General features: G+C 51.7%; 1 protein-coding gene across 1 annotated transcript in view; it reads left to right on the plus strand.

The window, feature by feature from the left end:
- The window catches only part of LOC140405587 (multiple epidermal growth factor-like domains protein 8), a gene marked incomplete at its 3' end in the record, with an annotated part of 453542 nt that overhangs the window by 329573 nt on the left and 102867 nt on the right, over positions 1 to 21102 (plus strand). Inside the window, exons 9-11 of the mRNA XM_072494144.1 lie at positions 14701 to 14872; positions 16512 to 16675; positions 16772 to 16916. Coding sequence (XP_072350245.1) covers positions 14701 to 14872; positions 16512 to 16675; positions 16772 to 16916 — 481 coding nt within the window. The remainder of the gene's footprint in view (positions 1 to 14700; positions 14873 to 16511; positions 16676 to 16771; positions 16917 to 21102) is intronic.

A 21102-nucleotide genomic window follows, 5' to 3' on the forward strand; every position in this document is an offset into this window, starting at 1 on the left:
TCCTCACACTGGGAGATTGAGTGTTGAGAACGGGGAGACTCCTCACACTGGGAGAGAGAGTGTTGTTGAGAACGTGGAGACTCCTCACACAGGGAGAGTGAGTGTTGGGAACGGGGAGACTCCTCACACGGGGAGAGTTAGTGTTGTTGAGGACGGGGAGTCTCCTCACACAGGGAGAGAGAGTGTTGTTGAGAACGGGGAGTCTCCTCACACAGGGAGAGAGAGTGTTGTTGAGAACGGGGAGTCTCCTCACACAGGGAGAGAGAGTGTTGTTGAGAACGTGGAGACTCCTCACACGGAGAGTGAGTGTTGGGAACGGGGAGACTCAGTCCTCACACTGGGAGAGTGACTGTTGTTGAGGACAGGGAGACTCAGTACTCACACTGGGAGTGTGAGTGTTGTTGAGAATGGGGAGTCACCTCACGTGGGGAGGGTGAGTGTTGTTGAGGACGGGGAGACTCCTCACACGGAGAGAGTCTGTGTTGTTGAGAACGGGGAGAATCAGTCCTCACACGGGGAGAGTGAGTATTGTTGAGAAAGGGGAGATTCAGTCCTCACACTGGGAGAGTGAGTGTTGTTGAGGACGTGGAGCTCCTCACACCGTGAGAGTTCGTGTTGTTAAGGACGGGGAGACCCCTCACACGGGGAGAGTGAGTGTTGTTGAGAACGGGGAGACTCCTCGCACACTGGGAGAGTGAGTGTTGTTGAGGACAGGTAGACTCAGTCCTCACACTGGGTGAGTGAGTGTTGTTGAGGACGTGGAGCTCCTCACACGGGGAGAGTGAGTGTTGTTGAGAACAGAGAGACTCAGTCCTCACACGGGGAGAGTGAGTGTTGTTGAGGAGAGGGAGACTCAGTCCTCACACTGGGAGAGTGAGTGTTGTTGAGGACAGGGAGACTCTGTCCTCACACTGGGAGAGTGAGTGTTGTTGAGGACAGGGAGACTCTGTCCTCACACTGGGAGAGTGAGTGTTGTTGACGACGGGGAGACTCCTCACACTGGGAGAGTGAGTGTTGTTGAGAACGGGGAGTCTCTTCACACACGGAGAGTGAGTGTTGTTGAGAACGGGGTGTCTCCTCACACAGGGAGAGAGAGTGTTGTTGAGAACGGGGAGTCTCCTCACACAGGGAGAGATAGTGTTGTTGAGTACGGGGAGTCTCCTCACACAGGGAGAGAGAGTGTTGTTGAGAATGTGGAGACTCCTCACACTGGGAGATTGAGTGTTGAGAACGGGGAGACTCCTCACACTGGGAGAGTGAGTGTAGTTGAGAACGGGGAGTCTCCTCACACAGGGAGAGAGAGTGTAGTTGAGAACGGGGAGTCTCCTCACACTGGGAGAGTGAGTGTTGTTGAGAACGGGGATTCTCCTCACATTGGGAGAGTGAATGTTGTTGAGAACGTGGAGACTCCTCACACAGGGAGAGTGAGTGTTGAGAACGGGGATTCTCCTCACACTGGGAGAGTGAATGTTGTTGAGAACGTGGAGACTCCTCACACAGGGAGAGTGAGTGTTGGGAACGGGGAGACTCAGTCCTCACACTGGAGGAGTGAGTGTTGTTGAGAACGGGGAGACTCAGTCCTCACACGGGGAGAGTGACTGTTGTTGAGGCCAGGGAGACTCAGTACTCACACTGGGAGAGTGTGTGTTGTTGAGAATGGGGAGTCACCTCACGTGGGGAGGGTGAGTGTTGTTGAGGACGGGGAGCTCCTCACACCGTGAGAGTTTGTGTTGTTGAGGACGTGGAGACTCCTCACACGGGGAGAGTGAGTGTTGTTGAGAACGGGGAGACTCCTCGCACACTGGGAGAGTGAGTGTTGTTGAGGACAGGTAGACTCAGTCCTCACACTGGGCGAGTGAGTGTTGTTGAGGACGTGGAGCTCCTCACACGTGGAGAGTGAGTGTTGTTGAGAACAGAGAGACTCAGTCCTCACACGGGGAGAGTGAGTGTTGTTGAGGAGAGGGAGACTCAGTCCTCACACTGGGAGAGTGAGTGTTGTTCAGGACAGGGAGACTCTGTCCTCACACTGGGAGAGTGAGTGTTGTTGAGGACAGGGAGACTCTGTCCTCACACTGGGAGAGTGAGTGTTGTTGACGACGGGGAGACTCAGTCCTCACATTGAGAGAGTGAGTGTTGTTGGGAACGTGGAGACTCCTCACACTGGGAGAGTGAGTGTTGTTGAGAACGGGGAGTCTCCTCACGGGGAGAGTGAGTGTTGTTGAGAACGGGGAGACTCCTCACACTGGGAGAGTGAGTGTTGTTGAGAACTGGGAGTCTCACATGGGGAGAGTGAGTGTTGGGAACGGGGAGACTCAGTCCCCACACTGGGAGAGTGAATGTTGTTGAGAACGTGAGAATCAGTCCTCACACGGGGAGAGTGAGTGTTGTTGAGAACAGGAAAACTCCTCACACGGGGAGCGTGAGTGTTTAGAACGGGGAGACTCCTCACACGGGGAGAGTGAGTGTTGTTGAGGACAGGGAGACTCCGTCCTCACACTGGGAGAGTGAGTGTTGTTGAGGACGGGAAGACTCAGTCTTCACACTGGGAGATTGAATGTTGTTGAGAACGGGGAAACTCAGTCCTCACACGGGGAGAGTGAGTGTTGTTGAGGACAGGGAGACTCAGTACTCACACTGGGAGAGTGAATGTTGTTGACGACGGGGAGACTCCTCACACTGGGAGAGTGAGTGTTGTTGAGGACGGGGAGACTCCTCACACTGGGAGAGTATGTTGTTGTTTAGAACGGGGAGTCTCCACGAACAGGGAGAGAGAGTGTTGTTGAGAACGTGGAGACTCTTCACACTGGGAGAGTGAGTGTTGTTGAGAACGGGGAGACTCAGTCCTCACACGGGGAGAGTGACTGTTGTTGAGGACAGGGAGACTCAGTACTCACACTGGGAGAGTGAGTGTTGTTGAGAATGGGGAGTCACCTCACGTGGGGAGGGTGAGTGTTGTTGAGAACGGGGGACTCCTCACACGGGGAGAGTGAGTGTTGTTGAGAACAGAGACTCAGTCCTCGCACTGGGAGAGTGAGTGTTGTTGAGAACGGGGGACTCCTCACACCGTGAGAGTTCGTGTTGTTGAGGATGGGGAGAACCTCACACGGGGAGAGTGAGTGTTGTTGAGAACGGGGAGACTCCTCGCACACTGGGAGAGTGAGTGTTGTTGAGGACAGGTAGACTCAGTCCTCACACTGGGCGAGTGAGTGTTGTTGAGGACGTGGAGCTCCTCACAAGGGGAGAGTGAGTGTTGTTGAGAACAGAGAGACTCAGTCCTCATACGGGGAGAGTGAGTGTTGTTGAGGAGAGGGAGACTCAGTCCTCACGTTGTTGAGAACGGGGAGACTCCTCACACGGGGAGATTGAGTGTTGAGAACGGGGAGACTCCTCACACTGGGAGAGTGAGTGTTGTTGAGAACTGGGAGTCTCCTCACATGGGGAGATTGAGTGTTGGGAACGGGGAGACTCAGTCCTCACACTGGGAGAGTGAGTGTTGTTGAGAACGGGGAGAATCAGTCCTCACACGGGGAGAGTGAGTGTTGTTGAGAACGGGGAGACTCCTCACACTGGGAGAGTGAGTGTTGTTGAGGACAGGGAGACACGGTCCTCACACTGGGAGAGTGAATGTTGTTGAGGACGGGGGGACTCCTCACCCTGGGAGAGTGAATGTTGTTGAGAACGGGGAGACTCCTCACACGGGGGGAGTGAGTGTTGAGAACGGGGAGACTCCTCTCACTGGGAGAGTGAATGTTGTTGAGAACGGGTAGACTCCTCACACGGGGAGAGTGAGTGTTGTTGAGAACGGGGAGCCCCTTCAAACTGGGAGAGTCAGTGTTGAGAACGGGGAGACACCTCACACAGGGAGAGTGAGTGTTGTTGAGAACGGGGAGACTCCTCACACAGGGAGAGTGAGTGTTGTTGAGAACGGAGAGTCACCTCACATGGGGAGAGTGAGTGTTGTTGAAGACAGGGAGACTCAGTCCTCACACTGGGAGAGTGAGTGTTGTTGATGACGGGGAGACTTCTCACATGCGGAGAGTGAGTGTTGTTGAGAACGGGGAGACTCCTCACACGGGGAGTGAGTGTTGTTGAGAACGGGGAGACTCCTCACACGGGGAGTGAGTGTTGTTGAGAACGCTGAGATTCCTCACACTGGAAGAGTGTGTTGTTGAGAACAGGAAAACTCCTCACATGGGGAGCGTAAGTGTTGAGAACGGGGAGACTCCTCACACTGGGAGAGTGAGTGTTAAGAACGGGGAGACTCCTCACACTGGGAGAGTGAGTGTTGTTGAGAACGGGGAGACTCCTCACACGGGGAGAGTGAGTGTTGTTGAGGACAGGGAGACTCCGTCCTCACACTGGGAGAGTGAGTGTTGTTGAGGACGGGGAGACTCAGTCTTCACACGGGGAGAGTGAGTGTTGTTGAGGCCAGGGAGACTCAGTACTCACACTGGGAGAGTGAATGTTGTTGATGACGGGGAGACTCCTCACACTGGGAGAGTGAGTGTTGTTGAGGACGGGGAGACTCCTCACACTGGGAGAGTGAGTGTTGTTGAGAACTGGGAGTCTCCTCACATGGGGAGAGTGAGTGTTGGGAACGGGGAGACTCAGTCCTCACACTGGGAGAGTGAGTGTTGTTGAGAACGGGGAGACTCAGTCCTCACACGGGGAGAGTGACTGTTGTTGAGGACAGGGAGACTCAGTACTCACACTGTGAGAGTGAGTGTTGTTGAGAATGGGGAGTCACCTCACGTGGGGAGGGTGAGTGTTGTTGAGAACGGGGGACACCTCACACGGGGAGAGTGAGTGTTGTTGAGAACAGAGACTCAGTCCTCACACTGGGAGAGTGAGTGTTGTTGAGAACGGGGGACTCCTCACACCGTGAGAGTTCGTGTTGTTGAGGATGGGGAGAACCTCACACGGGGAGAGTGAGTGTTGTTGAGAACGGGGAGACTCCTCACACACTGGGAGAGTGAGTGTTGTTGAGGACAGGTAGACTCAGTCCTCACACTGGGCGAGTGATTGTTGTTGAGGACGTGGAGCTCCTCACAAGGGGAGAGTGAGTGTTGTTGAGAACAGAGAGACTCAGTCCTCATACGGGGAGAGTGAGTGTTGTTGAGGAGAGGGAGACTCAGTCCTCACGTTGTTGAGAACGGGGAGACTCCTCACACGGGGAGATTGAGTGTTGAGAACGGGGAGACTCCTCACACTGGGAGAGTGAGTGTTGTTGAGAACTGGGAGTCTCCTCACATGGGGAGAGTGAGTGTTGGGAACGGGGAGACTCAGTCCTCACACTGGGAGAGTGAGTGTTGTTGAGAACGGGGAGAATCAGTCCTCACACGGGGAGAGTGAGTGTTGTTGAGAACGGGGAGACTCCTCACACTGGGAGAGTGAGTGTTGTTGAGGATGGGGAGACTCCTCACACTGGGAGAGGGAGTGTTGTTGAGAACGGGGAGTCTCCTCACACGGGGAGAGTGAGTGTTGTTGAGAACGGGGAGACTCCTCACACTGGGAGGGTGAGTGTTGTTGAGAACTGGGAGTCTCCTCACATGGGGAGTGTGAGTGTTGGGAACGGGGCGACTCAGTCCTCACACTGGGAGAGTGAGTGTTGTTGAGAACGGGGAGACTCCTCACACTGGGAGAGTGAGTGTTGTTGAGAACAGGAAAACTCCTCACACGGGGAGCGTGAGTGTTGAGAACGGGGAGACTCCTCACACTGGGAGAGTGAGTGTTGTTGAGAACGGGAAGTCTCCTCACACTGCGAGTGTGAGTGTTGTTGACAACGGGGAGTCTCCTCACACGTTGAGAGTGAGTGTTGTTGAGGACAGGGAGACTCCGTCCTCACGCTGGGAGAGTGAGTGTTGTTGAGGACGGGGAGACTCCTCACACTGGGAGAGTGAGTTTTGTTGCGCACGGGGAGACTCCTCACACTGCAGGAGTGAGTGTTGTTGAGAACTGGGAGTCTCCTCACACTGGGCGAGTGAGTGTTGGTAACGGGGAGACTCAGTCCTCACACTGGGAGAGTGAGTTGTTGAGAATGGGGAAACTCAGTCCTCACACTGGGAGAGTGAGTGTTGTTGAGGACGGGGAGACTTCTCACGCTGGGAGAGTGAGTGTTGTTGAGAACGGGGAGTCTCCTCACATGGGGAGATTGAGTGTTCAGAACGGGGAGACTCCTCACACTGGGAGAGTGAATGTTGTTGAGAACTGGGAGCCTCCTCACATGGGGAGAGTGAGTGTTGGGAACGGGGAGACTCAGTCCTCACACTGGGAGAGTGAGTGTTGTTGAGAACGGGGAGACTCAGTCCTCACACGGGGAGAGTGACTGTTGTTGAGGACAGGGAGACTCTGTCCTCACACTGGGAGAGTGAGTGTTGTTGACGACGGGGCGACTCAGTCCTCACACTGGGAGAGTGAGTGTTGGAAAGGCTGACGGACTTGAGGTTGTTTTCGTTGGAGAGAAGAAGGTTAAGAGGAGACTTAATAGAGGCATACAAAATGATCAGGGGGTTGGACAGGGTGGACAGTGAGAGCCTTCTCCCGCGGATGGATATGGCTGGCACGAGGGGACATAACTTTAAACTGAGGGGTAATAGATATAGGACAGAGGTCAGAGGTAGGTTCTTTACGCAAAGAGTAGTGAGGCCGTGGAATGCCCTACCTGCTACAGTAGTGAACTCGCCAACATTGAGGGCATTTAAAAGTTTATTGGATAAACATATGGATGATAATGGCATAGTGTAGGTTAGATGGCTTTTGTTTCGGTGCAACATCGTGGGCCGAAGGGCCTGTACTGCGCTGTATTGTTCTATGTTCTATGTTGAGGACGGGGAGACTCCTCACACTGGGAGAGTGAGTGTTGTTGAGAACGGGGAGTCTCCTCACACGGGGAGATTGAGTGTTGAGAACGGGGAGACTCCTCACACTGGGAGAGTGAATGTTGTTGAGAACTGGGAGTCTCCTCACATGGGGAGAGTGAGTGTTGGGAACGGGGAGACTCAGTCCTCACACTGGGAGAGTCTGTGTTGTTGAGAATGGGGAGTCACCTCGCGTGGGGAGGGTGAGTGTTGTTGAGGACGGGGAGACTCCTCACACGGAGAGAGTCTGTGTTGTTGAGAACGGGGAGACTCAGTCCTCACACAGGGAGAGTGAGTGTTGTTGACGACGGGGCGACTCACTCCTCACACTGGGAGAGTGAGTGTTGTTGAGAACGGGGGACTCCTCACACCGTGAGAGTTTGTGTTGTTGAAGACGGGGAGACTCCTCACACGGGGAGAGTGAGTGTTGTTGAGAACGGGGAGACTCCTCGCACACTGGGAGAGTGAGTGTTGTTGAGGACAGGTAGACTCAGTCCTCACACTGGGCGAGTGAGTGTTGTTGAGGACGTGGAGCTCCTCACACGGGGAGAGTGAGTGTTGTTGAGAACAGAGAGACTCAGTCCTCACACGGGGAGAGTGAGTGTTGTTGAGGACAGGGATACTCTGTCCTCACACTGGGAGAGTGAGTGTTGTTGAGGACAGGGAGACTCTGTCCTCACACTGGGAGAGTGAGTGTTGTTGACGACGGAAAGACTCAGTCCTCACACTGGGAGAGAGAGTGTTGTTGAGGACGGGGTGTCTCCTCACACAGGGAGAGAGAGTGTTGTTGAGAACGGGGAGTCTCCTCACACAGGGAGAGAGAGTGTTGTTGAGAACGGGGAGTCTCCTCACACAGGGAGAGAGAGTGTTGTTGAGAATGTGGAGACTCCTCACACTGGGAGAGTGACTGTTGTTGAGGACAGGGAGACTCAGTCCTCACACGGGGAGAGTGAGTGTGTTGAGAACGGGGAGTCTCCTCACACGGGGAGAGAGAGTGCTGAGAACGGGGAGATTCATCACACTGGGAGAGTGAGTGTTGTTGAGGACGGGGAGACTCCTCACACGGGGAGAGTAAGTGTTGTTGAGGACGGGGACACTCCTCACACGGGGAGAGTGAGTGTTGTTGAGAATGGGGAGACACGATCCTCACACTGGGAGAGTGAGTGTTGTTGAGAACGGGGGACTCCTCACACCGTGAGAGTTAGTGTTGTTGAGGACGGGGAGACTCCTCACACGGGGAGAGTGAGTGTTGTTGAGAACAGGGAGACTCTTCACACACTGGGAGAGTGAGTGTTGTTGAGGACAGGAAGACTCAGTTCTCACACTGGGAGAGTTAGTGTTGTTGAGGACGGGTAGACTCCTCACACGGGGGAGTGAGTGTTGTTGAGAACGGGGAGACTCCTCACACTGGGAGAGGGAGTGCTGTTGAGAATGGGGAGACTCCTCACACGGGGAGAGAGAGTGTTGTTGAGAACGGGGAGTCTCCTCACACAGGGAGAGTGAGTGTTGTTGAGAATGGGGAGTCTCCTCACACAGGGAGAGAGAGTGTTGTTGAGAATGTGGAGACTCGACTTCCGGGTGCGGCGATGACCAGCTGAGTCACACGTTTCGGCAGCTCCCGGTGGAACGGACTTTTGGGCTCTTAATAAGAGCCCCAACGGTAATTTTAACGGCTAAAAGTACTGTGCGGTGAACCAGAAGGGAATCCCCCCTGGATACGGATGAAAAAAGGAGAGGAAGGTGGCCGGATTGCAGTGGATCCTTTAGAGCAGCGGCAAGGAAGGCAAGCAAAAACCAAGATGGCATCGGAAGGTGGCAGTTTAATATGGGGCCCTGAACAACACGAGTTTTTGAAACGCTGCGTGGAAGAACTCAAAAAGGAAATGAAGAAGGAGCTGTTGGCCCCGATATTACAGGCGATCGAAGGGCTAAAGGAAGAGCAAAAGACCCAGGAGCGGGAGCTTCAGGTCGTGAAGGCAAAGGCTGCCGAGAATGAGGACGACATACAGGGCCTGGTGGTGAAGACGGAGATGCACGAGGCACACCATAAACGATGTGTGGAAAGGCTGGAGGCGCTGGAGAACAACGCGAGGAGGAACAACCTAAGGATTCTTGGTCTTCCTGAAGGTGCGGAGGGAGCGGACGTCGGGGCATATGTGAGCACGATGCTGCACTCGTTAATGGGAGCGGAGGCCCCGGCAGGTCCGCTGGAGGTGGAGGGAGCATACCGAATGATGGCGCGAGGACCGAGAGCAGGAGAAATTCCTAGAGCCATAGTGGTGAGATTCCTCCGTTTTAAGGATAGAGAGATGGTCCTTAGATGGGCAAAGAAAACTCGGAGCAGTAAGTGGGAGAACGCGGTGATCCGCGTATACCAAGACTGGAGTGCGGAGGTGGCGAGAAGGAGGGCGAGCTTTAATCGGGCCAAGGCGGTGCTTCACAAAAAGAAGATAAAATTCGGAATGCTGCAACCGGCAAGACTGTGGGTCACATATCAAGGGAGGCACCACTACTTTGAGACGGCGGATGAGGCGTGGACTTTTATCGTGGAAGAAAAATTGGAATGAGCGGGTTATTAAAAAAAGAACGTTTGAAACAAAGTGGTGGGGCGAGTATGGGGGGCGAAGAGGGGGGTAAAAAGGGGGGAAAGAGGAGATTTATGTTATTAATCCTGCGATGTGGTAACTTTTCTCTCTTCCACAGGAGGTGGTGGGGGGAGGAAAGGAGGTGGAAGAGATGGGGCGTTGGCCATTGGGGACGGGGCCAAGGGGGAAGCGTGGGCTCGGTTCCCGCGCTATGATAATCATGGCGGGAATAGGGAAGCAGGAAGGAGGGAGCGTCGCACAGTGCGAGCCGAGGTCACGGGGGGAAGCCGAGGTCGGCCAGAGTTTGCTGACTTCTGGGAGCAACATGGGGGGTGTAACTACGCTAGTGGGGGATCTAGCGGGGGGGTGGGAGGGGGGAATTATAGGGCTTCTGCTGCTGGGGAGAGGGGGGAGCTGGTATGGGGTGGGATGGGCGGGGGGGCACCGCCTGGGGGGGGACACAGCTGCGTGGGAACCGGGTGAGGAGCTGGAAAAAGGGGATGGCTAATCGACAAGGGGTGGGGGGTAAAAAGCCCCCCAACCCGGCTGATCACGTGGAATGTGAGAGGGCTGAACGGGCCGATAAAGAGGGTACGGGTACTCGCACACCTTAAGAAACTTAAGGCAGACGTGGTTATGTTACAGGAAACGCACTTGAAACTGATAGACCAGGTGAGACTACGCAAAGGTTGGGTGGGGCAGGTGTTCCATTCGGGGCTAGATGCGAAAAACAGGGGGGTGGCTATATTAGTGGGGAAGCGGGTAATGTTTGAGGCAAAGACAGTGGCAGATAGCGGGGGCAGATACGTGATGGTGAGTGGCAAACTACAGGGGGAGACGGTGGTTTTGGTAAACGTATATGCCCCGAACTGGGATGATGCCAATTTTATGAGGCGTATGCTAGGACGCATCCCGGACCTAGAGGTGGGAAAGTTGGTAATGGGGGGAGATTTCAATACGGTGTTGGAACCAGGGCTGGACAGGTCGAGGTCCAGGACTGGAAGGAGGCCGGCAGCAGCCAAGGTGCTTAAAGATTTTATGGAGCAGATGGGAGGAGTAGACCTGTGGAGATTTAGCAGACCTAGGAGTAAGGAGTTTTCGTTTTTCTCCTATGTCCACAAAGTCTATTCGCGAATAGACTTTTTTGTTTTGGGAAGGGCGTTGATCCTGAAGGTGAGGGGAACGGAGTATACGGCTATAGCCATTTCGGATCACGCTCCACATTGGGTGGACTTGGAGATAGGGGAGGAAACAGAAGGGCGCCCACCCTGGAGAATGGACATGGGACTAATGGCAGATGAGGGTGTGTGTCTAAGGGTGAGGGGGTGCATTGAAAAGTACTTGGAACTCAATGATAATGGGGAGGTCCAGGTGGGAGTGGTCTGGGAGGCGCTGAAGGCAGTGGTTAGAGGGGAGCTGATATCAATAAGGGCACATAAAGGATTCCCAGTTGAATTTTACAGGAAATATGTGGACTTGCTCGCCCCGCTACTGATGAGGACCTTTAATGAGGCAAAGGAAAGGGGACAGCTGCCCCCGACTATGTCTGAGGCAACGATATCGCTTCTCCTAAAGAAGGAAAAGGACCCGCTGCAATGCGGGTCCTATAGACCTATTTCCCTCCTAAATGTAGACGCTAAGATTCTGGCCAAGGTAATGGCAATGAGGATAGAGGATTGTGTCCCGAGGGTGGTCCATGAGGATCAAACTGGGTTTGTGAAGGGGAGACAGCTGAATACGAATATACGGAGGCTGCTAGGGGTAATGATGATGCCCCCACCAGAGGGGGAAGCGGAGATAGTGGTGGCGATGGATGCCGAGAAAGCATTTGATAGAGTGGAGTGGGATTATCTGTGGGAGGTACTGAGGAGATTTGGTTTTGGAGATGAATATGTTGGATGGGTGCAGCTGTTGTATAGGGCCCCAGTGGCGAGTGTGGTCACGAATGGACGGGGATCTGCATACTTTCGGCTCCATAGAGGGACAAGGCAGGGATGCCCTCTGTCCCCATTATTGTTTGCACCGGCGATTGAGCCCCTGGCAATAGCATTGAGGGGTTCCAAGAAGTGGAGGGGAGTACTTAGAGGAGGAGAAGAACACCGGGTATCTCTGTATGCGGATGATTTGTTGTTATATGTAGCGGACCCGGCGGAGGGGATGCCAGAGATAATGCGGAAACTTTGGGAGTTTGGAGAATTCTCAGGATATAAACTGAACATGGGGAAAAGTGAGTTGTTTGTGGTGCATCCAGGGGAGCAGAGCAGAGAAATAGAGGACTTTCCGCTGAGGAAGGTAACAAGGGACTTTCGTTACTTGGGGATCCAGATAGCCAAGAATTGGGGTACATTGCATAGGTTAAATTTAACGCGATTGGTGGAACAAATGGAGGAGGACTTCAAGAGATGGGACATGGTATCCCTGTCACTGGCAGGGAGGGTGCAGACGGTTAAAATGGTAGTCCTCCTGAGATTCCTCTTTGTGTTTCAGTGCCTCCCAGTGGTGATCACGAAGGCTTTTTTCAAAAGGATCGAAAAGAGTATCATGAGTTTTGTGTGGGCCGGGAAGACCCCGAGAGTGAGGAAGGGATTCTTACAGCGTAGTAGGGATAGTGGGGGGCTGGCACTACCGAGCCTAAGTGAGTACTACTGGGCCGCCAATATCTCAATGGTGAGTAAGTGGATGGGAGAAGAGGAGGGAGCGGCGTGGAAGAGATTGGAGAGGGCGTCCTGTAGGGGGACTAGCCTACAAGCTATGGTGACGGCCCCATTGCCGTTCTCACCGAAGAAATACACCACAAGCCCGGTGGTGGTGGCAACTTTGAAAATTTGGGGACAGTGGAGACGGCATAGGGAAAAGACGGGAGCCTTGGTGGGGTCCCCGATAAGAAATAACCATAGGTTTGCCCCGGGGAGAATGGATGGGGGATTTGGAATATGGCAAAGAGCAGGAGTAACGCAACTGAAAGATCTGTTTGTGGATGGGAAGTTCGCAAGTCTGGGAGCGCTGACCGAGAAATATGGGTTGCCCCAAGGGAATGCATTCCAGTATATGCAACTGAGGGCTTTTGCGAGGCAACAGGTGAGGGAATTCCCGCAGCTCCCGACGCATGAGGTGCAGGACAGAGTGATCTCAAAGACATGGGTGGGGGACGGTAAGGTGTCAGATATATATAGGGAAATGGGGGACGAGGGGGAGATTATGGTCGATGAGCTGAAAGGGAAATGGGAAGAAGAGCTGGGGCAGGAGATTGAGGAGGGGCTGTGGGCGGATGCACTAAGTAGGGTAAACTCATCGTCCTCGTGTGCCAGGCTAAGCCTGATTCAATTTAAGGTGTTACACAGGGCGCATATGACTTGAGCACGGCTCAGTAAATTTTTTGGGGTAGAGGATAGGTGTGCGAGATGCTCGAGAAGCCCAGCGAATCACACCCACATGTTCTGGTCATGTCCGGCACTACAGGGGTTCTGGGTGGGGGTGACAAAGGTGCTTTCGAAGGTGGTGGGGGTCCAGGTCGAACCAAGCTGGGGGTTGGCTATATTTGGGGTTGCACAAGAGCCGGGAGTACAGGAGGCGAGAGAGGCCGATGTTTTGGCCTTTGCGTCCCTAGTAGCCCGGCACAGGATACTGTTGATGTGGAAGGAAGCCAAGCCCCCGGGGGTGGAGACCTGGATAAATGACATGGCAGGGTTTATAAAGCTGGAACGGATTAAGTTCGTCCTAAGGGGATCGGCTCAAGGGTTCACCAGGCGGTGGCAACCGTTCGTCGAATACCTCACAGAAAGATAGAGGGAATGGGAAAGAAGAAGGTAGCAGCAGCAGCCCAGGAGAGGGGGGGGGGGGCGGGGAGGAACCAGAAGGACTCTCAGGGTTGTTAATATATATGTATAATATGTATAGGTCGTTGCTATAAATAATTGTATATTGGACTGTTAAATCATATTTTTGGAGAGTGTTTATCTGAGACAAGGCAGTTGCCATTTAGTTTTAGTTTTCATTTTTGTTACATATTATTTATTCTTTGTTTATAAAACAGGTCATTGTTATTTATACTGTTATATTATTGTGTAAAGGATACACAATGTACTGTGATGGTTGACCAAAAATTTTCAATAAAATATTTTTTAAAAAAAAGAGAATGTGGAGACTCCTCACACTGGGAGAGTGAGTGTTGTTGAGAACAGAGAGTCTCCTCGCACAGGGAGAGAGAGTGTTGTTGAGAATGTGGAGACTCCTCACACAGGGAGAGTGAGTGTTGGGAACGGGTAGACTCAGTCCTCACACTGGGAGAGTGAGTGTTGTTGAGAACGGGGAGACTCAGTCCTCACACGGGGAGAGTGACTGTTGTTGAGGACAGGGAGACTCAGTCCTCACACTGGGAGAGTGAGTGTTGTTGAGAACGGGGAGTCACCTCACGTGGGGAGGGTGAGTGTTGTTGAGGACGGGGAGACTCCTCACACGGAGAGAGTGAGTGTTGGGAACGGGGAGACTCAGTCCTCACACGGGGAGAGTGAGTGTTGTTGAGAACAGGGAGACTCAGTCCTCACACGGGGAGAGTGAGTGTTGTTGAGAACGGGGAGATTCAGTCCTCACACTGGGAGAGTGAGTGTTGTTGAGGACGTGGAGCTCCTCACACAGGGAGAGTGAGTGTTGTTGAGAACGGGGAGATTCAGTCCTCACACGGGGAGAGTGAGTGTTGTTGAGAACGGGGAGACTCCTCACACTGGGAGAGTGAGTGTTGTTGAGGAGGGGAGACTCCTCACACAGGGAGAGTGAGTGTTGTTGAGAACGGGGAGACTCAGTCCTCACATGGGGAGAGTGAGTGTTGTTGAGGACAGGGAGACTCCTCACACACTGGGAGAGTGAATGTTGTGAAAGGGGAGACTCCTCACACTGGGAGCGTGAGCGTTGTCGAGAATGTGGAGTTTCCTCACACGGGGAGTGAGTGTTGTGTATTGGGAGCCTTCTTACTCAGAGAGTGAACGTTGACAAGAGCGGGGAGACATCCTCATGTGGGGAGTGAGTGTTGTTGAGAAAGGTGGAGAATCCGTCCTCACGGGAAGAGTGAATGTTGTCGAGAACAGGGAGAATTGGTCCTCGCTTGGGGAGAGTGTGTGTTGGCGAGAAGAGGGAGTCTCTCTCCTCCCACCGGGAGGGCAATTGTTGTTTAGAATGGGGATGTAAATGCTTGGTGAGCCCGGTGTTACATGTGTTTGTGGAGAGGTACTGCTTTGTTAACCTTCTTGTTTTGCTTCCTGCAGTCTGAGATTTTAGTCCCAGTAGCTGGTCACACGCTGACCCAGTGCCAGAACTCCAAGCTGCTCCTCATTGGGGGTTATTCCCCTCAGAATGGCTTCAACAACAAACTGCTAGGGTATAAGATTGACTCGGCAGCTTGGAGCATCAGCCAGCCCACGGGAACTGCACCCACAGGTAGGAATAAGAGACCGGAACTAAAGCATTGTCCAACCATAGGCCAGCAGGAGAGAGGCTCACAGAGAGACGCACGCTGTACACAGACCCTGACCCCCCCCCCCCAACACACACACCAGATTCTCACTGTACACTGACCCTGACCCACACACAGACGCACGCTGTACACAGATCCTGACCCCCCCCCCCAACACACACACCAGATTCTCACTGTACACTGACCCTGACCCACACACAGACGCACGCTGTACACAGATCCTGACCCCCCCACACACACACACAGATTCTCACTGTACACTGACCCTGACCCACACACAGACGCACGCTGTACACAGATCCTGACCCCCCCACACACACACACAGATTCTCACTGTACACTGACCCTGACCCACACACAGACGCACGCTGTACACAGATCCTGACCCCCCCACACACACACACAGATTCTCACTGTACACTGACCCTGACCCACACACAGACGCACGCTGTACACAGACCCTGACCCCCCCCCCCCACACACACACAGATTCTCACTGTACACAGACCCTGACCCCCCCACACACACACACACACAGATTCACACTGTACAGACCCTGACCCACACACAGACGCACGCTGTACACAGACCCTGACCCCCCCCCCCCCCCACACACACACACAGATTCACACTGTACACAGACTTTGAGCCCCATAAACTCACACTGTACATAAACCCTGACTCTCACACAATAATAATAATCTTTATTGTCACAAGTGGGCTTACATTAACACTGCAATGAAGTTACTGTGAAAAGCCCCTCGTCGCCATATTCCGGCACCTGTTCGGATACACAGAGGGAGAATTCAGAATGTCCAAATTACCTAACAGCACGTCTTTTGGGACTTGTGAATGGAAACCGGAGCACCCGGAGGAAACCCACGCAGACACGGGGAGAACGTGCAGACTCTGCACAGACAGTGACCCAAGCCGGGAATTGAACCTGGGACCCTGGCACTGTGAAGGAACAGTGCTATCCACTGTAGGAAGAGACTCACACTGTACAAAGACCCAAACTCTCACATGCAGGGAGACTCCTATTGTGCACAGACCCTGCCCCACACAGAGGCCCTCATTGTACACAGACTTTGACCTACACAGAGAAACTCAGACTGTACAGCGATCCTAACCCACATACACACAGCCTCACACTGTACAAAGACCCTGACCTACACAGAGACACTGTACACAGACACTGACCCCAACACATGTAGAGATTCACACTGTACACAGACCCTGACCCACACACACATGAGACTCTCACTGTACACAGACCCTGACCCCCACACGCACACGAGACTCATACTGTACACAGACTCTGACATACACAGACTCGCACTGTACACCGACCTTGACCCACAAACTGAGAGAGTCGCACATTGTACACAGACACTGACCCAGACAGAGCCTTACACTGTACGCAATGCAGCTGCTGTACAGATAACGAGTGGGAGAATGCTTGTGGCAATTGATTCAGAGTGGCATCATGCAGTTGCCCTGTCCCTGTAGTGGGCAGTGTGCTCATGTGCCCTGGTGCTGTGTTTATTACACTCATGTGGGCTCAGGTTGGAGGCTGCTGACCAAAGCTTCTACTCATTGCAGGTTTATATGGACATTCAACAGTCTATCACCAGGCCACTGATGCGCTTTATGTCTTTGGCGGTTATCGATTTTACCTGGAGAATGTATCAGCCTCACCTGAACTGTACTGTCTATATCTTCCCAACCTCACCTGGAGCGTACTTGCCCCGTCTTATGGCAGAAAGGTATTTCACAAAGCTGCTCATCCACAGTCATGAGCAAGGATGAGAGTTTCCATATTACCCCCCATCTAATGGTTCTTGTTTTGTCGTCATTTCCAGCCCTTTTCCCGGTTTTTCCACATCGCCTCACTCTTCCGAGACACGATGATCGTGGTCGGAGGCCGTACAGAGCAGGAGGACTTCAGCGCTGACATCTTGTTCTACCAGATCAACTGTAACACCTGGATCACCCCAAATAACACCGGTACAGCAATGCGAGAATCACACCCAATAACACACACCAGAATCACACCCAATAACAATACACACCAGAATCACACCCAATAACAATACACACCAGAATCACACCCAATAACAACACACACCAGAATCACGCCCACTAACAACACACCCCATAACACAACACACACCAGAATCACACCCAATAACAACACATATACTTCTGTAGTAGGGAAGATGCTGGAATCTATCATCAAGGAAGAAATAGCGAGGCACCTGGATGGAAATTGTCCCATTGGGCAGACGCAGCATGGGTTCATAAACTCAGTCCTAAATCAACTTCCCCTTATTTTGAGGCTATGCCCCCTAGTTCTGGTCGTGCCTAACTAATTTAGTGGAATTTTTTGAGGACATTACCAGTGCGGTAGATAACGGGGAGCCAATGGATGTGGTATATCTGGATTTCCAGAAAGCCTTTGACAAGGTGCCATACAAAAGGTTGCTGCATAAGATAAAGATGCATGGCATTAAGGGGAAAGTAGTAGCATGGATAGAGGAATGGTTAATTAATAGAAAGCAAAGAGTGGGGATTAATGGGTGTTTCTCTGGTTGGCAATCAGTAGCTAGTGGTGTCCCTCAGGGATCAGTGTTGGGCCCACAACTGTTCACAATTTACATAGATGATTTGGAGTTGGGGACCAAGGGCAATGTGTCCAAGTTTGCAGACGACACTAAGATAAGTGGTAAAGCAAAAAGTGCAGAGGATACTGGAAGTCTGCAGAGGGATTTGGACAGGCTAAGTGAATGGGCTAGGGTCTGGCAGATGGAATACAATGTTGACAAATGTGAGGTTATCCATTTTGGTAGGATTATCATTTTTATTTAAATGATAAAATATTAAAACATGCTGCTGTGCAGAGAGACATGGGTGTGCTAGTGCATGAGTCGCAGAAAGTTGATTTACAGGTGCAACAGGTGATTAAGAAGGCAAATGGAATTTTGTCCTTCATTGCTAGAGGGATGGAGTTTAAGACTAGGGAGGTTATGCTGCAATTGTAAAAGGTGTTAGTGAGGCCACACCTGGAGTATTGTGTTCAGTTTTGGTCTCCTTACTTGAGAAAGGACGTACTGGCACTGGAGGGTGTGCAGAGGAGATTCACTAGGTTAATCCCAAAGCTGAAGGGGTTGGATTATGAGGAGAGGTTGAGTAGACTGGGACTGTACTTGTTGGAATTTAGAAGGTTGAGGGGGGATCTTATAGAAACATATAAAATTATGAAGGGAATAGGATAGGATAGATGCGGGCAGGTTGTTTCCACTGGCGGGTGAAAGCAGAACTAGGGGGCATAGCCTCAAAATAAGGGGAAGTAGATTTAGGACTGAGTTTAGGAGGAACTTCTTCACCCAAAGGGTTGTGAATCTATGGAATTCCTTGCCCAGTGAAGCAGTAGAGGCTCCTTCATTAAATGTTTTTAAGATAAAAGATAGATAGTTTTTTGAAGAATAAAGGGATTAAGGTTATGATGTTCGGGCCGGAAAGTGGAGCTGAGTCCACAAAAGATCAGCCATGATCTCATTGAATGGTGGAGGGCTCGAGGGGCCAGATGGCCTACTCCTGCTTCTAATTCTTATGTTCTTATACCAGAATCACACCCAATAACAACACACACCAGAATCACACCCAATAATAACACACACCAGAATCACACCCAATAACAACACAGTAAGAAGTCTGACAACATCAGGTTAAAGTTCAACAGGTTTGTTTCGATGTCACTAGCTTTCGGAGCACTGCTCCTTCCTCAGGTGAATGAAGAGGTATGTTCCAGAAACATATATAGCGACAAAGTCAAAGATGCAAGACAATGCTTTGAATGCGAGCATTTGCAGGTAATTAAGTCTTTACAGATCCAGAGATACGGGTAACCCCAGGTTAAAAAGGTGTGAATTGTCTCAAGCCATTCCACGTGAGAACACCACCCACCAGGTACGTGGTGCATACTCATGCGACTTGGCCAATGTTGTTGACCTCATACGCTGCAGGAAAGGATGTTCCGAAGCGTGATACATTGGCGAGACCATGCAGACCCTGCGACAACGGATGAATGGACATCGCGCGACAATCGCCAGGCAGGAATGTTCCCTTCCAGTTGGGGAACACTTCAGCAGTTAAGGGCATTCAGCCTCTGATCTCCGGGTAAGTGTTCTCCAAGGCGGCCTTCAGGACGCGCGACAACGCAAAATCGCCGAGCAGAAACTTACAGCCAAGTTCCGCACACATGAGTACGGCCTCAACCGGGACCTGGGATTCATGCCGCATTACATTCATCCCCCACCATCTGGCCTGGGCTTTTGAAATCCTACCAACTGTCCTGGCTTGAGACAATTCACACCTCTTTCAACTGGAGTTATCCGTATCTCTGGATCTGCAAAGACTTAATTACCTGCAAATGCTCGCATTCTAAGCATTGTCTTGCGTCTTTGACTCTGTCTCTATATATGTTTCTGGAACATACCTCTTCATTCACCTGAGGAAGGAGCAGTGCTCCGAAAGCTAGTGTTGGAAACAAACCTGTTGGACTTTAACCTGGTGTTATAGAACATAGAACATAGAACAATACTGCGCAGTACAGGCCCTTCGGCCCACGATGTTGCACCGAAACAAAAGCCATCTAACCTACACTATACCATTATCATCCATATGTTTATCCAATAAACTTTTAAATGCCCTCAATGTTGGCGAGTTCACTACTGTAGCAGGTAGGGCATTCCACGGCCTCACTACTCTTTGCGTAAAGAACCTACCCCTGACCTCTGTCCTATATCTATTACCCCTCAGTTTAAGGCTATGTCCCCTCGTGCTAGCCATTTCCATCTGCGGGAGAAGGCTCTCACTGTCCACCCTATCTAACCCCCTGATCATTTTGTATGCCTCTATTAAGTCTCCTCTTAACCTTCTTCTCTCTAACGAAAACAACCTCAAGTCCATCAGCCTTTCCTCATAAGATTTTCCCTCCATACCAGGCAACATCCTGGTAAATCTCCTCTGCACCCGTTCCAAAGCCTCCACGTCCTTCCTATAATGCGGCGACCAGAACTGTACGCAATACTCCAAATGCGGCCGTACCAGAGTTCTGTACAGCTGCAACATGACCTCCTGACTCCGGAACTCAATCCCTCTACCAATAAAGGCCAACACTCCATAGGCCTTCTTCACCACCCTATCAACCTGGGTGGCAACTTTCAGGGATCTATGTACATGGATACCTAGATCCCTCTGCTCATCCACACTTTCAAGAACTTTTCCATTAGCCAAATATTCCACATTCCTGTTTTTCCTTCCAAAGTGAATCACCTCACACTTCTCTACATTAAACTCCATTTGCCACCTCTCAGCCCAGCACTGCAGCTTATCTATATCCCTCTGTAACCTGCTACTTCCTTCCACACTATCGACAACACCACCGACTTTAGTATCGTCTGCAAATTTACTCACCCACCCTTCTGCGCCTTCCTCTAGGTCATTGATAAAAATGACAAACAGCAACGGCCCCAGAACAGATCCTTGTGGTACTCCACTTGTGACAGAACTCCATTCTGAACGTTTCCCATCAACCACCACCCTCTGTCTTCTTTCAGCTAGCCAATTTCTGATCCACATCTCTAAATCACCCTCAATCCCCAGCCTCCGTATTTTCTGCAATAGCCTACCGTGGGGAACCTTATCAAACGCTTTGCTGAAATCCATATACACCACATCAACTGCTCTACCCTCGTCTACCTGTTCAGTCACCTTCTCAAAGAACTCAATAAGGTTTGTGAGGCATGACCTACCCTTCACAAAGCCATGCTGACTATCCCTGATCATATTATTCCTATCTAGATGATTATAAATCTTGTCTCTTATAATCCCCTCCAAGACTTTACCCACTACAGACGTGAGGCTCACCGGTCTATAGTTGCCGGGGTTGTCTCTGCTCCCCTTTTTGAACAAAGGGACCACATTTGCTATCCTCCAGTCCTCTGGCACTATTCCTGTATCCAATGATGACATAAAAATCAAAGCCAATGGTCCAGCAATCTCTTCCCCGGCCTCCCAGAGAATCCTAGGATAAATCCCATCAGGTTCCGGGGACTTATCTATTTTCAGCCTGTCCAGAATTGCCAACACCTCTTCCCTACGTACCTCAATGCCATCTAATCTATTTACC

This window comes from Scyliorhinus torazame, unplaced genomic scaffold, assembly GCF_047496885.1.
Source record: "Scyliorhinus torazame isolate Kashiwa2021f unplaced genomic scaffold, sScyTor2.1 scaffold_126, whole genome shotgun sequence".
Classification (NCBI taxonomy): Eukaryota; Metazoa; Chordata; class Chondrichthyes; order Carcharhiniformes; family Scyliorhinidae; genus Scyliorhinus; species Scyliorhinus torazame.